Source organism: Sturnus vulgaris, chromosome 19 (genome assembly GCF_052056855.1).
Source record: "Sturnus vulgaris isolate bStuVul1 chromosome 19, bStuVul1.hap1, whole genome shotgun sequence".
In the NCBI taxonomy this organism is placed as follows: domain Eukaryota; kingdom Metazoa; phylum Chordata; class Aves; order Passeriformes; family Sturnidae; genus Sturnus; species Sturnus vulgaris.
Genome location: NC_142261.1, coordinates 11,852,550 through 11,867,177, shown reverse-complemented (window position 1 = coordinate 11,867,177; position 14,628 = coordinate 11,852,550). Strand labels below are relative to the sequence as shown.

Below are 14,628 nucleotides of genomic sequence, written 5' to 3'. Positions count from 1 at the left end.
TCTGCTCGCTCGGGGCTCGGCTCTGCTCACTCGGGGCTCGGGGCCGGACTCGGCTCTGCTCGCTCGGGGTTCGGCTCTGCCCGCTCGGAGCTCGGCTCTGCTCGCTCGGGGCTCGGGGCCGGGCTCGGGACCGCTCGCTCGGGCCCGCCGGTGATGCCGGCCCCGGGCTGAGCCCCCGGCCCGGCCATGCTGCCCTGCGGGGCCGTGCTCTGGCGGAGGCTGCTCAGGAAGCGATGGGTCCTCGGCGTCGTCTTCGGGCTCTCGCTCGTTTATTTCATCACCAGCACCTTCAAGCAGGTCAGTGCCGGCCCCGAGGCGCCACGGGTGGGTTAAAACATCCCTTATGCCACGGTACTTTTGTTCTCCAGATGCTGTCACCGAACTGCTGCCGTAAGAGGGACGTTATGAATATTTAATAGATGCGAGAGTTTAAAATAGGAATGCCTGATTGTGTGTTTGACAGCAATAGTGGTTTGAACCAAAACTGGGAAAAGAAAGTCTCCGGTGGGTTTGGTATTCGTTGTTGTATCTCTTGGGAGTGGTGATTCCACTGGAAAAGTCCTCATGAAAGAGAAACACGTTCAGCTGCGGTTATTTAATATAATACATACTGCTCTTGTGGTATATATATATATATATAGTGAGTTCAGCTGTGTTAGCTGATCCATAGTGAACTTGAATATCCTCACTTTACTGGACTGTGTATCTTCCTGTTATGTACAATATGAACTAAGACACTACAAGTAGTAAATTGTTTGTACCATTGTTGCTGGAGTTTCCTGTGCCGTGGAGTTTACAAGTACTAGACATTAATCCTGGGAAAGGCACGTGGGTTGAAGTGGCAGAAGGAACTTGTACGTTTGGTTGCATTTCTGTTTTTCCTTGCAGGAAGAGAGGATGGTGAGAGACCGGAATCTCCTCCAAGTGCAGGAGCATGAGCAGCCCATCATGTGGAAGGTGAAGTTCAGCTCAGGGAACAGCAGCCAGCTGAGTAACCAGTGCAGGAACTCTGTGCAGGGGAAGCTCCTCATTACAGATGAACTGGGTATAGTTGATATTTAGTTGAATTTATTCTGTGTATGGGAGTGCTGAACGCTGCCTTGCCTGTCTGACCGCTGATGGCACTTTCATGTAACAACTGCTCTTTATTAAGGTATTTTTTACTCAGCCCTTGGCCTGTTCTCCTCTGGCTGGCTGAATTTCACTGTGGCTGCAGACACTGCTGCTTTGGCCCTGTGCTGTATGAGTGTGACTGTGGCCACCTTAAAGTCAAAGGATTGCAGTTACGTTTGCACAGACCCCAGCTGTTCAGTCCTGCTCGATTTGTGTGGTTGCTTGCAGAGCTCTTTTGTGTCTCCCTGCAGTGTGCTCCTGCTATCAGGGGTGTTAGGGAGAACAACTGAGCCAACCTTGGCCTTGTGTGCAGGCAGCTCAAGGCTGGTGTAATTAGTGCTCAATCACAGTTATCAAGCTCGTCTGACCCTGGTGAACCCGAGGTTATTAACTTGTTTGAAGTGGTAGAGGTTAAAGACACTTTCTGCCCTGCATTGGGCTTGTTGCTTAGACCCTGGGTCTTTCTTGGCCACAAATCAAGAAAGGTGGGTGTAGAAAACCCACCAGATCTTTTGTGATTTGCATCAATGTTAAATTTGGCACTGCCTGACTTAGGCTTAGTGCCAGTTCATAAGATCTCTGAAATGACAGATCTCTCACAGTCTTAACACTGTGGTAGTGCTGTCTCCATAAGGATATACAACATATTTCTGTATTTTAAGGATTCCACTCAGCAATGAATATTACACTATCCTGCATGGCTAAATCTGAATCAATTCATACTGAACTGTAACAGAATTATCCAGACACAGACCCATTGAAAAAATATGTGTCATGGTTTTTTTTCCAATATAATCAATGCCAATCCCATTCCCCCTTTCACAACAAGGAACTATGCCCAAAAAACCTCAGAACTTAAATAACCTGCATTTGAATACCCATAGTGTATATACAGCACATATTAGAGTAGGATATAATAGTTGTTCAGGCTGATTGAAATGCTGCTCTCCATTTCAAAGAATGGATACATAGGACAGAAGGGAATCATAATCTACCAAATTGTAATAGTGGTGGGTGTTTTTGTACTCTTTAATTAGTGGTTTGTTTTAGGGTTTTTTTGTTTTTACTTAGAGTTAGGATTAAAAGATACACGAAGGAAAAGGATTTATTTGTGTTTGGGGTTGGATGTTCATTAAATCTTATTTAAAAGTATAGGACGTTCAGCAACACTTCTAGCTACCAGCTGGAAGTGAGTAAAATTGAGTGAGATTAAGTTATAAGGTCTTTTAAAGTTAAACCGTTTAATAGAGAATTAAACCTACATTATTCATACTTTCAACTTAATAACTGAATTACTATGATCCTTAGTGTGACACTGACTAACCAGCAACTACTATTTGAAACCATGAAGAAGGAAGATGAAAGAGACACTACTCAAAATCCTTTCTTTTGTCCCATACTTATTACTATATTATAAAAACCTTAAATTTAAAGTCTTCACTACGTGAAAGCACACACTTCTGTTTAACTAGACTAGTTAAACATCAACAAATAAATGATCCAACATCAAATGATAAACAAACCCGTTCTTAAGGCATGTGATGCTTACTGCAGATTGTCACAGATCATCCAGAAGGGTGTGCCTCGCTAATTGTTACTCCTGTTGCTGTTTTGCAGGTTACATCTGTGAGAGGAAGGACCTGCAGGTGAATGGTTGCTGCAATGGGAACGTGCCCAGCACGAAGCTGTACAGCTGTGAGAGCTGCCTGCCCAATGGCTGCTGCAGCATCTATGAGTACTGTGTGTCCTGCTGCCTGCAGCCCAGCAAGGTGAGAGCCTTCCTCCTGCTTTCCAGAGCTGCTCAGCTTCCCCTGTGCCTCAAAGTGAGGAGCTTTTCCCTTAGAGGGACAGTTCCCTTTCTTGGAAGGATGAGGAAAGCCTCCAAGGAGCATATGGCAAGCTATAAATAAAGCTTTAACAAAATTCATCCTTACCACCTTTAGGAGCCTTGCAGTGTTTGACCTTCAGAGGAATTGCATTTGCTGAAGGGAAAAGATTGCAGAAGAGTTACTCCAGCCAGTATTGGTTTTGTAATTGGCACTTCCCTGAGCTTCTCTTAGGTTCTTGTCCTGCCACTGAGGCATTAGCCTTTCAGTGCTTGCTAGAAATCCTCAGTGGAGTTGCTTACTATTCCTCTTAATACCTGAGCTTTGCAGGTTAGGGTGGGCTTTGACTACTCCTTGCTGAAGCAGAGTGTTTCTGTTTTTTGCCTTCTCTTTGCTTACCACTTCAGCAACATCTCCTGGAGCGCTTCTTGAACCGGGCAGCGATTGCTTTCCAAAACCTCTTCATGGCAGTGGAAGATCACTTTGAGCTGTGTCTGGCCAAATGTAGGACTTCATCACAGGTGAGGCACAAGCACGTGTCCAGGGCCCAAAAAAAGTGCCCTTGGAAAATGGGCTCAATGCTGTGAATGGCTGGTGTGTCGTGTTTGTATTTTCATAAAAGTGAAAGCCAGTCTGAAGGCAAAGCACATATTTAGAGCAGAATGAGTTGCACATTCTCTTTAGAAAAGAGGAGCTTAACTAAACAGAGACTGAGTTCAATGACCAGTGAGGATCTCAGATGAATTCTGGGGGAGAGCTCATTAGGATGAAAACAGTGAGAGCTGTTTCAGTAGCCTCAGAATGCTCTTTGTTTTATTTTATGGTACAGTTGGAGACTAACCATGTGCTGACAATCACCTGCAGTAACTCAAAAACTATGTGTAATTTCTTTGCTTATTAAGGACAAAGGTGAACTTCTGTTACCCATATGATTTTATTTGAAGTTTTGGTCTAAGCAAGCAGTGGCCCTTTTAGAAAGTGCTGTTGGCCATGTCCTGCAGCTTCAGTATTTCATGTAGCCATAGGGATGGACTGCAAACAGAGGAAAGAGTCCCAAATGTCTCCAGAGTTACTGGGAATTTTTACCCATAAAATCTGAACTCTACCTTTTATCAAGAAAAATGCACACATCTTAAATAGCAACTTTATTGGGCTTTGGTTGCTTAGAACACTTGATGATACTGCCTAAACATATCTATTTTTTTTATTTTTATGGAATCTGTTTCCACCTGCTTGGGTACTTTCTTGAAAAGGAGTTTCTGGTTTGACATTGCAGTGCTGTAATACATCAACTGGCTCTTGTATGTTGGCAGTGCAGAGTTCTTTGACTCCAAAGACACTGTGATGTGTAGAATTTGGGATTTTTTTTTTTTATCTGTGCATAAATGCAGTGGGTTTTGTCTCTCAGTGAAGGGATGCCTTTTTCACTGTGTGTATATTGTTAGAGCTTCTCCTCCTTTCCTGACAGAGTGTGCAGCATGAGAACACCTACAGAGACCCAATTGCCAAATACTGCTATGGAGAGTACCCCCCAGAGCTCCTGCCTGTTTGAGAGCTGCAGATCTGAGCAGCAGAAGGAAGGAACTGGAGACTCAAATCCAAAAGAACAAGACAGCAGCTGTTGCTTTGCCAAAGCCTCAGTGTAAAAAGCTCGTCTTGTATGTGGAGGCAAACCCAGAGGTGAACAGAGGAAGTAAGGAAATTTAAGTTCTTCAGGACTGAATCTTGCTTTCTTCAATTTATTCTGCACCTGCTTTTGGAGTGCTGGTACTGTGCTGCCGTGCCAGTGCATTCTTTGAATATTTCCTCTAAATTTCAGGAATCATGGAGTCAATCTAGGCTATAGAACATCAAGGGAAAAGTATCCAATGTGGCTTTGCAGCTGTAAATGGAGGTGCAGTTGTGTCTGCAGTCCAGACTTTGCAGAGTGACAGTAGTAACTGGAGTTACTGCTGCTTTCAGAGAGTAAAGCATGCCTGCTGTGCTTCTCTCTCTGGAACCCTTCTTGACATGCATGGTGTACACTACATATGTAATTATGAATTATTCATCCATTTTCTCTGGGTCACTGGCTGAAAATGTGGATGCTTTGCATAGCTAGTTGCGGATGCCTTTCAGTCCCTGCTTTGCTGTGTCAGCTAGAAAGGATATTCTAGACCCTCACTAAACTTGGTAGGGGTTTTTTTTCCTCCTTAGTCTAAAGGAATTGTATTGGGATTTGTCATTATAGTACTTATGTTCCTCTTAGTGAGTTTAAACCATTGAGAACTCCAATGGAGTTGTTCTTCTGCCAAAGTCCCACAAGAGAAGAGAAGGGATGTGTCTAGGATGGGATGTTTATTGTCTGTGAACACTTTCCTTGTTACTCTGCAGCAGTTTCCTCAAAGAGGAGTCCAGTTTTGTGAGCAGCTCTCTGCTGTCCATTTGCTGACAGGGAGCAGGGAAGATTTGTTTGCTTGAACTTGTTCAGGCCTTGATATTTTAAATGTACTCCACTCCTGGTTGTGCAGGAGGCAAAAGGGTGGAGTTGATGTCTCCACACCACCTTTCCCAGACCTGCCTGTGCCTTCCCACACTGCTCCAGTGGAGGAGGCAGGATGGGACTGACCCTGTTCGAGCTCCTTGGCATTTCTGGCAGATCCTGACATGTTTTACGTCTGCATCTCAGGAAGCAAACAGCACAGCTTCCTTTTAGCCCTTGGAGCCCCCTTACACCAAATTCAAGCTGATCTTCACCTTTTACAAACAGGACTTAGTTACATGAAGACAAGAATTCATTGTCCCATGCTTGCTTTTCACGATCCAGTGCCCAGCTCCTGCCACTCTACCTCAGCCAATGGGGGAAGGAAGAGGGCAAAATGCGGCCGGGAGTTCATAGAATAAAAGGAGGCTGCGTCTTCCGAAATCTCGATAGAGACCTACAGCTGTATGGCGTAGTGAACTCTCTCCCTTTATTCGAATAAAGTTGCCAGACTCCCCTCTCTCCTTTGCGGACACTGGCTTTTCATAGCGCGGTTTTTCGCGAGCGGTACAGGCTCCCCAGCGGTGCCCTGACGCGTACTGAGGTAAACCGGAAGTGACGCACCTGATTTTGCTTACCATCGAGCCAATGGTAGCGCCGGCTGCTCCTCACGTGACTTCAGCGCCGGCTGCTGGGTCCTAACGGCCGCCGCAGCGCGCGCGCCGAGGTGAGCATGCGCAGTGCGGCCGCCCCGGCGTTTTCCAGCATCCTGAGGTGATTTTGTGGGAAAATCCCTCATCCTTCTGTGTGAGAGCTTCCCCGCAAAGTCCCCGCAAAGTCTGCCCGCGGGGAGCGCCTGTCCATGGCCCCTCGGGAGCTGTGCGGGGGCACAGGGCGGTGCTGTGGGTTGGGTGAGGGCTGCGCCCTGGCCAGGGCCACAGCCCCCCCTGGGCCACAGCCGCCCCTGCCCGCCCTCCTGGCCCAGGTACACACGACACGAGCCGCGGGGTGAAAGTTAGCCTTTATTACTGGGTGAGCCAAACTCTGCGGAAGCCGCAGCCAAGTGGAGGCCGCCTCGTGCCAGGTGCTGGAAGGGCCCAGAGTAGCCAGGCCCTCCATCCTCCGGCTGCAGCAAGAGGCCCTGGGCGCTCTGCGGCCCTGCCGGGCTGTCTAATGCCCCATGGAGGACGCCTGGGGACAAAGAGGAGGTTGCTGCACTTCCCAGCACGAGGCAGCACTGCTCAAGCATGCAAAGATGGATTTTTCCCATCCCTCCCAGGGCTGCTGAGAGCACATCAGGGTGGCCAAAGAAAGCGCAGAAAGCTTCAGTCTCCCATTTTAGAGCCATTTGAAGGCAGTTGCCAGGGAGCAGTAGTAAGTGCCGTTGTCATCCTGGCGGGCAGATGCGATGGTGAGGATGCAGGCATTGCTGGCCAGGTCTTTGGTGGCCGAGAAGCGGTCAGGAGTCTTGGCAGGCTTGTGCTTGTCTCGCTCAGAGTTGTAGTAGAGCAGATACCTGAGGGAGTGCCCTGGGCGCTGCTGGTACCAGGAGATGCCGAACTGGCTGATGTTGTACTGGGGGCTCAGGGTGCAGGACAGCTGAGCACTCTGCCCGGGCAGCACGAACACAAACTCAGGCTGGGTCAGCACGGGCTGAGCCCTGCAAGCTGCACACACCAAAGGTGCCGTTAGTGATGGAGCCATGTCCCCCATCACCCTTAGCCCCAAAATGTCCCTCAGCTCCCTTGAAGTAACACCATTACCCAACCGCCCTGCTGCTCATCGCATCACACAGCTCAGAGAAATACACCAACTCAAACCAACCCCTCCTGGACAGCCCAGGCCTGCCCACCACCCTGCAGTGCCCCCAGGCAGAGCAGCACCCTTACCTGTGCCCAGCATCCCCACCAGCAGCAGGACCATGAAGCCCAGGGCCATGGCAGGAGGCAGAGGGAGTGAGGCTGTTTCAGAGAGGCTCTGGGGTGCTGCACAAACCCTGGGTGCTGTGCCTCAGCACTGGCAGGGTGTATGTAAATGACACAGGGGGCTCAGGGACTCAGCTCCCCAGGGCTACTCGCTCTGCTGCAGCTGGGCTTCAGAGACAGGCTGAGAGCCACCCACCTTCACCCCAGCCCCTTTCCTGCAGCTGCACCAATGCACCCACAGCCCACCCCACACCACCCCATGCCCTGGGCACGGGGGTGGCATCGCTGACCAGCTCTCTCTGCTGATGGGAGGAGCAGAGAGGTTTCCCTGGGGTCTTACATTTAGGCCCTCTGCTGCCAGGCACACAGGAGGCCAGGAGCATGAGCCACACCCTGCCAACGCTGGGGGCCACGAGGAAGAACAGAAGATGGGAGGCAGCTGTCCTATCACAGAAGCAACATCAGGAAAGTTGCAGCTCCATCACTGTGACAGGAATGACTTGGCAGGGTCTCAGCAGGGACTGGGAGCTGCTAATGTTGCTGCCTCTTCACGAGGAGCACCTCAGGAGCAGCAGCCGTGGTGGGTGGCTGCTGAGGCCACCAGGCAGGAGCTGTGTCCCCAGGGAGCGGGGCAGAGGTGGCTGCAGCACAGCTGGTGCCTCGTGCGGAAGGACAGCAGCCGTTACGGCCACCAGCTCAGCGGGCGTGACGCCACTCCTGCCTGTGACACCTGTCACGGGGCCCAGGGACACTGCGTCACACGGCCACCAGCCAGGCTGGCCTCAGCAGGCTCTTCTCCAGGCTCAGCCCTGCCAGTGCCACCTCATCACCATCCAGGGACAGCCACTCTCTGCCCTCTGCAGCACCCACAGACGCTCCAAACCGAAGACGTTTGCAAGTTTGTCCCTGCAGATAGCAGCAGTTTGTGTTTCATGCAGCCAGGCCCCTGAGCTCTTGCAGGTACAAGCACACTGCAGGTACAGCTCCAGCTGTTGCCCACCAGCACTCCCCAAATTCTGCAAAGTGGTGGCAGCATGTCACAAGTCTGGCTGCACATATCCCAGGGGAGGAGTGTCACACACACACACACCTTGGCCCAAGCTCTGACCAGGTCAGGTCCATGGATTAGACTGACTGTGAAATGAAACCTGGCAAGACAGAGGGAAATCAACTTCTCATGCAAAGAGGGGCATTCCAGAGAAAGGGAATTTGTCCTCAGAGCAGTGTGCACTAGATAATGCAGCACATCAGTGTTGTTACTGGTTCCCACCATTCCAGCCCTCCCCATCTGCTGAGTAGCCAGCCCAGGGACATTACTTCATCCATGTTTTCCACAGGAAACGGGGATGATGCTACAGGGCCTTGACTGCAGGAACACTTGCACAGCACCATTTGGGCACCAAGTAGAAGATACAGCTGGCACAGGACCATGTACACCATGGAGCTGCAAACCCCCAGAGCAGGAGCAGCACAGGCAGGGTCCTCAGGGAGATTTTTCCAGTGGCATCCAGTCGTGTCACAGAGGAGACTAGGCCGTCCTTGCAGCAGTGCTGGGCTCAGTTAAGAGCAGATGTGGCACCACCACAGCCCACATGAGCTGCAGGACAAATGGAGGGGAACAGGAAACACCACGAGACTACAAAAAGTCTGAAATTCAGAGCATCTGGGGCCACATGGAGCAGGCAGCCTTCCCAACAGACTCTTGTTTAGCTCAGCCCTTGCTCACCCTCCCCTGTCTCCCCCCGCAGGAGGCTCGAGAATCTGCAGGGGCCATTCACTGTTGCTGGGCGATCTGGCTACTGAAACCACAACAGCGTCAGTGCGAGACGAGCCCGAGTGTCCTGGGCTCTCCAGCAGCTCCCAGCAGGAAGGGACCCGGCCCCACAGCCCTGCCCGGGGCACAGCAGCACCATGTTCGCCATAGTGAGATTCGGAGGTAGGTGGGGAAAGCCTCAGCCCTGCGGCCAGCCGGGCACCTGGGCCACCCCCACAAGGGGCAGGGAGCAATGCCCAGTGCTTAGGGAACAGGCAGGAGAGCTCTGCCAGGGCACAGCAGCATCCTGCACCTCACCTGCTTTAAAAAAGGGAGATCTATTACCCCAGCACTCCAAATTATGAAGGAAAGCCATTCCAGCAGAGCTGAGTTAATCACAGGGAGGTGAGGATGAGTTCCCAGCCTGGCAGTTCTGGGAAATCACTGGAGGGGGCCCTACTTATCTAGACACAATCAGAAGCACCATGGGGCACAAGTGCCAGCTGCTAGCAGAGCTCCTCTATTCTGGGCTGTGTGGAAAGAGCTCCCGGACTCAAATCCTGGCTCTCAGTTTCAGAGAGCAGTATGTGTGGGAAGGACTGAGCAGCCCCTATCCTGACCTCACCCAGCTGGCTGAAAGCCTTGGCCTGACCCCAGACACTCGTGGCTGAAGCCATCAGACACACACAGTCCTAAGCCTTTGCTCCCTCTGCTATTTGAATTGGATCTCCAGCTCTGACTACTGACGTGTGTCAGCCCTGGGGGATTTCTCAATTGTCACAAACTCGGTCAGAGTTCATGGTCAAAATATCCTCGGGTGACTCAGCCACCATCTCCTGTTCTTTCCCCTTGTGACTGGGACCAGCTTGTAGAAGGGGACTGGCAAAGGACCAGGGCTCACTGCTTTTTCCTACTCAAGCCTGATGAAACAAAGTTGGAGGACAGACACTTCATCAATCAGAACCATTTTCCCCAAATCAAAGTGCTCATCCTCTCCCCTTGACCTGGGCCACTCTCAGCACTCCCCAGCAGCCATGGCTGCAATGCAGCCGCTCAAAGCCCTTCTGATGCCCCGTGGGGATCCTGCCTTTGCTGCCCACAGTGGGCATCTCTCAGCCACCTGCTGTGCCCCCTGCCATGCCCATGTGGTCCCTCAGTTTGGGGTGACCCTGCTCCTATCTCAGGTCTCATTCCCTGTCTGCAGCCAACTGCCAGGTGACGGTGAACCTGCTCTGCTGTGTCCAGACCCTCACAGGTCACCTGAAGCTGAAGTGTCAGTGCAGGCCTGAAGGTACGAGTGCGCTGGGCTGTGGTCACCAAGGGACTGCCACTCACCCATAGAGGGTAACAAATGGGCCACATGGGAGTCACAGAACACCCAAAACACAGGGAAAGGGATGGCAAACCTCCCACTTCCCAGATCTCAACAGATTCTGTTCAAAGTGTAACTTGCCAAGGAAAAATACCTCTAAACATCACAGGCTCATGTTGGCCACACAGGGGCAACCCTGGGCTTCCTTCACCACATCTCTCCCTCCAGACTGCATCGATCTTGTGGATGAAAAGGGCACCCTGATGAACCTGAGCAAAGTGGAAGATCCTGCATCTGATTATGCCAGTAAATACCTGCAGGGAAGGCAGCACTACATCCTCATCAGAGTTGTCCGTAAGCTCCTTGTCCAGACAGCACAGCTCAGCCTCTGGGCCAGGAGGGGTCTGCTCTGGGGGGAGGTTTGGAGAGGGCACTGTTCAGCAGTCACTTGGATACAGCACAGAAAGCTCCAAGGAGGCAGAAGCCAGCTCGGATGAAGAGCTGGAGCTGCCTTTTTGCTTGTCCAAGGGCTGCTCCAGGGGAGAAGGAACTTTTCCTGGGCAGAACCACCTGCTGCAGTTACAAGCCTTCAGTTCATAGCCAGGAGAGAGACTAATCCATTTCTCCTATTCTGCTGGCAGGAGAAGAAAACTCTGAAGCCACCCTCTATGAATCCTTGCTAGAGGACCTGGAGAAACACTACCCTGACCTACCAGGTAAGAGCCAGGCACCCACCTCACCTCCACAGAGGAGTCAGGGGTGCAGGCATGACTCCTGTTCCCACCTCAGGACTCTCCTCTGATCCCCCTGTGCGCCTTCAGGGCTCTTATGGCTGTGGGCAGCAAGTGCATTCGGGTACCAAGGGAAGGGACAAGCAGGGCTGCTGTGCAGGACCCTCTCAGTTAAGGGTGACACCTCACACCAGGCAGAGCCCTACCCAGCTTGTCCCCTTGGCAAAGAGAACAAGGTTTGTTCCATCTCCTTGGAACAAACAGGGAGGGAAGGACATCAGGAAAAACTGGGAAACCCTCAAGTGTCTCTCCGAGGCTGTAGTCTCACAAATTGGCAGTGCCTTGGTCAACACATAATGGGCAAGTGACCAACACAGCAGGAAAGCACAACTCTGTAAGGGCTTGGTCACTCCACAGATCAGCTGCAGCAGCTTTCAGGAAAGACCGAGAGGACAGACCAGAAGAAGAAGGACTCCTTGGAGATGGCTCAACCTCACAACAGCACCCAAGCCAGGAACCAGACCACCTTACAGAGAAAGAGGAGCTTGGAGTTCAAGAACACCCTGAAATGAGGAACACACCTCCAACCAGGGCCAAACACCTGCCCAGGTACTTATTCCCAACACAGAAGAGTCCCCTCTTCCTGGGATCCCCTTCCCAGAGCTGCACCATGACAAACCAGGCACACCAAGCATTCTCCTGCTTCAAGGACTCTCACGTTCCCATGGCATGGCCTGCACTTCCCAAGGACAAGAAGCTGCACCTCCTTTCCACCCACCTGCACTGTACCACTGGATGGGGCTGCTTCCCACTGCACCACCCTGGCGTGGCCCTGCAGGGACTGCCCACTGTAATCACCAGGAAAAGCTGCTCTAGACACAGCCAGTCCCCACAGCTGCAGAAGCAGCACTTTGCCAAGATGGCTCAAAGGTAGAACACACCTGCTGCAGGTGCTGCTGCTGCTGGTTCTCCTCAACAGCTTTTCCACCCAGAACAACGCACCAACAGACTAATATACTCATTTCTTAAAGGGAGTTAAACAACTTTGGAGTGATTCCTCCCTGCTCACAGGACAGCTCAGCACATGGAGCACTTGGGCTTTTAATCTCTGGCATTTACTTTTTCCCTTGGCTGTCTCTCAGGAGAGCACAAAACACCCCGATAAAGCCAGGCACAGCTCAGGACATCTCTACCAAGAATTTAAGACTGTGACATTTAGAAGGGGCAGAACTTTGAACACCAGCCTCCACTATCTGCTAACAGCATCTGCTGCCAGCACTTACCATCTAGACTTGGATTTCCTCACAGATCCTAGCAAGGGGCTGAGAACTTGTCCTTTAACAATCAGAGATAAAAGGTGAAAAGACTCATTCTGCCATGAAAAATGCATCAGTTAAGCACCTGAAAGTGTCCCGGTTTCACAGCTCTGCCACTAAAACTCCAGCTGAAACCTCAGAATTCCCTCTTATGCCAACACGAGGAACAAGGTGCCCTTGTCCTGCTGGAGGCCAGTCCATGGGCAGCAATCACGAGGCTGTGCTGCCAAGGTGAATGGAAGAGGAAAGCAGCTCCAAAACTTCACCTGATGCCAGTGACCTCGAGAACATTGCATAATCTGCTAAAACTGTAAAGTCCCACAGCCAGACAGATCACAATCCCTTAGCTCTGAGGTCAGGACAGGTATTCAGGAAAAGGATATCTATAGAAGAGTAATTTGTTACTGAAAATACTGTGAGACACGTGTTGGCTTACCTCTGTGCAGCCTCTCCTCTGCCTGGAGGGCAGCCAGTGTCTGGATCTCCTTCTGCCAAGTCATGCAGGCACAGTCCTTGCTAGGCTGCACCCCCTGCTTGCAGGAAATACACACTTGTGCCTTGTCCTTTGTCTGATAGTGTTAACGTTTTGGTAGCTTAATTTTAGCTTGAGAGTTAAATAAATAACATGCACAAGTGATAGGTCCAAATAAATTCTTTTATTTCTCTGTAATAAATACAGCACTATCTGCATACTGAAGACCCTTGGGTCCAATAATTCCTTTCTTTCCCTACTAGTTCACAGGTGAATTACCACTAGAATACTCCTGTCTGGTCAGTCTGCTCCTTCCAGCTCACTCCCTATCTGTCCTTCCACTCCCTGTGGATAGCAGGGCTCTACACCACGATCCTCTTCCCTACGAGGGGGAAAATTCTTCACAGGAGAGAAGTAACACCTACAGGGAAGAAACAGAAGTTCAGCATTAGGTACATGTTCCAGCAGCTACAGTTTATAAAGCTCTCTCCCCCAAGGTTACCAGATCATGACCTAACTACTAACAACAACTTGTATCAAATACAGCAGGAATTAAAGAATGAACCAGGGAGAGCAGTAGGCTTCCCATGGCAACAAGAATGGACCCCCTAAGAAGGTACCTACAGCCTCCCAACCCTCACAGGGACACAGTCAGAATAATTTCTCCTTCCCTTTCCAGCTGCCTTCTACTCTTCAGGACACGGGAAAGACACAACTGCTTCCTACTTAAAGTCCTAAAGAACACTATACCCTCAAAAGATCGCTCCTGCAACTTTCAAACCCTGCGAGGTGCTGTGCTGGCAGCAGTTCGGTCCCGCAGGGTCAGGGCACACTCACCATTGCTGTACTTGCACTGCTTCAGAGCCTCGTTGAAGCCCTCACACAGGGTCAGGTCTCTCTGGTTGGTGGCGCATTCCAAGAACTGCTTCATCTCATAGTGGCAGGGTCCGTACGGCGACTGCTGCATCACGGGCCGGGGCTCCTGCGGCCACGGGCCCGGTCAGGACGGCGCGGGGGCAGCGGCGCCTCCTTCAGCGCGCTCCCGGCCCCTTGAGCTGCCCATCCGTCCGTCTGTCCGTCCCTTCCTCCCTCCCCACACAGCCCCAGCCCCGCAGCCCCGCACCCCCGCCCAAGGGCGCCCCAAGGGCACAGCCCAGCTCCGCTCGCACCTGGGCGGGCGCCGCCGCCTTGGCCGGCTCGGAGGAGCCGCCGCTGAAGGCGCCGGTGATGGCACTGCCCACGACATGTCCCACGGCGGAACCCACGGCCACGCCGGCCGCCGTGCTCGCCATCTGCGCCATCAGCCCGGGCTGCGCCGGCTGCGCCGCGGGTGCCGGGGCCGCCGGGGCCGGGCTGCGGAGAGAAGGGAGTCATGAGGGGGCGGCACAGGGAGGGCGGCGTGCCCGGTGTGCCCGCCATGCCGTTCCCAGCCCCAGTACCTGGCGGGCGCCGGTGCCGCGGCGGGCCGGGACACGCTCCTGCTGCCGCGCGCCATCGCTGTCTGCCCGCCCCGCCCCGCGCCCCGCCTTAAGCCGGCCCGCGCCCCACGTGATGCAGTGCGCACGCGCACACGGGCGGCCGGAGCCGGGCCCCGCCCCGCTGAGGGAGGAGCGGCTCTCTCGGGGCGCATGCGCAGAAAGCGCGGGGTTGTCTTTGCACCGCCCGCTCAGCCCCGGCAGAGGGCGCGCGAGGCCCGCGCGGCCCCGGGAGCGGGGATCG

The 14,628-nt window shown here is 52.4% G+C and overlaps 4 protein-coding genes across 5 annotated transcripts; 2 read left to right on the top strand and 2 right to left on the bottom strand.

The window, feature by feature from the left end:
* Positions 1-32: 32 nt before the first annotated feature.
* SPRING1 (SREBF pathway regulator in golgi 1) lies at positions 33-5,922 on the top strand. The gene is made up of 5 exons (XM_014894744.2): positions 33-297; positions 889-1,045; positions 2,731-2,882; positions 3,347-3,460; positions 4,408-5,922. The coding sequence occupies exons 1-5, from the start codon at positions 187-189 to the stop codon at positions 4,489-4,491; spliced, it is 618 nt and encodes a 205-aa protein (XP_014750230.1). The 5' UTR covers positions 33-186; the 3' UTR covers positions 4,492-5,922.
* A 488-nt stretch (positions 5,923-6,410) lies between these two features.
* On the bottom strand, positions 6,411-8,107 carry VPREB3 (V-set pre-B cell surrogate light chain 3). The gene is made up of 2 exons (XM_014894481.2): positions 7,290-8,107; positions 6,411-7,067 (listed from the first exon to the last, which is right to left on the bottom strand). The coding sequence occupies exons 1-2, from the start codon at positions 7,336-7,338 to the stop codon at positions 6,739-6,741; spliced, it is 378 nt and encodes a 125-aa protein (XP_014749967.2). The 5' UTR covers positions 7,339-8,107; the 3' UTR covers positions 6,411-6,738.
* A 1,035-nt stretch (positions 8,108-9,142) lies between these two features.
* On the top strand, positions 9,143-13,134 carry C19H22orf15 (chromosome 19 C22orf15 homolog). Of its 2 annotated transcripts, XM_088175769.1 has the most exons (6): positions 9,143-9,261; positions 10,283-10,369; positions 10,619-10,744; positions 11,032-11,106; positions 11,539-11,730; positions 11,831-13,134. In XM_088175769.1, the coding sequence occupies exons 1-5, from the start codon at positions 9,237-9,239 to the stop codon at positions 11,691-11,693; spliced, it is 468 nt and encodes a 155-aa protein (XP_088031895.1). In that variant the 5' UTR covers positions 9,143-9,236; the 3' UTR covers positions 11,694-11,730; positions 11,831-13,134. The 2 variants fall into 2 exon arrangements, with proteins under 2 accessions (XP_088031895.1, XP_088031894.1); XM_088175768.1 differs by having other exon boundaries at positions 11,539-13,134.
* Positions 13,075-14,433, bottom strand: CHCHD10 (coiled-coil-helix-coiled-coil-helix domain containing 10). The gene is made up of 4 exons (XM_014894743.2): positions 14,349-14,433; positions 14,079-14,262; positions 13,747-13,891; positions 13,075-13,330 (listed from the first exon to the last, which is right to left on the bottom strand). The coding sequence occupies exons 1-4, from the start codon at positions 14,402-14,404 to the stop codon at positions 13,311-13,313; spliced, it is 405 nt and encodes a 134-aa protein (XP_014750229.1). The 5' UTR covers positions 14,405-14,433; the 3' UTR covers positions 13,075-13,310.
* Between the last annotated feature and the right edge of the window lie 195 nt (positions 14,434-14,628).

Bases quoted from the DNA above. Each gene is read 5' to 3' on its own strand.
- C19H22orf15 (XM_088175769.1), top strand. From the start codon at position 9,237: ATGTTCGCCATAGTGAGATTCGGAG. The intron at 10,370-10,618 runs GTACGAGTGCGC...CTCTCCCTCCAG, and splicing joins GTGTCAGTGCAGGCCTGAAG to ACTGCATCGATCTTGTGGAT. The intron at 10,745-11,031 runs GTAAGCTCCTTG...TTCTGCTGGCAG, and splicing joins CATCCTCATCAGAGTTGTCC to GAGAAGAAAACTCTGAAGCC.
- VPREB3 (XM_014894481.2), bottom strand. From the start codon at position 7,338: ATGGCCCTGGGCTTCATGGTCCTGCTGCTGGTGGGGATGCTGGGCACA. The intron at 7,068-7,289 runs GTAAGGGTGCTG...TGGTGTGTGCAG, and splicing joins GGTGGGGATGCTGGGCACAG to CTTGCAGGGCTCAGCCCGTG.
- CHCHD10 (XM_014894743.2), bottom strand. From the start codon at position 14,404: ATGGCGCGCGGCAGCAGGAGCGTGTCCCGGCCCGCCGCGGCACCGGCG. The intron at 14,263-14,348 runs GTACTGGGGCTG...TTCTCTCCGCAG, and splicing joins GCGGCACCGGCGCCCGCCAG to CCCGGCCCCGGCGGCCCCGG. The intron at 13,331-13,746 runs GTGAGTGTGCCC...TCTTCCCTGTAG, and splicing joins GCAGTGCAAGTACAGCAATG to GTGTTACTTCTCTCCTGTGA.
- SPRING1 (XM_014894744.2), top strand. From the start codon at position 187: ATGCTGCCCTGCGGGGCCGTGCTCTGGCGGAGGCTGCTCAGGAAGCGA. The intron at 1,046-2,730 runs GTATAGTTGATA...GCTGTTTTGCAG, and splicing joins CCTCATTACAGATGAACTGG to GTTACATCTGTGAGAGGAAG. The intron at 2,883-3,346 runs GTGAGAGCCTTC...TTACCACTTCAG, and splicing joins GCTGCCTGCAGCCCAGCAAG to CAACATCTCCTGGAGCGCTT.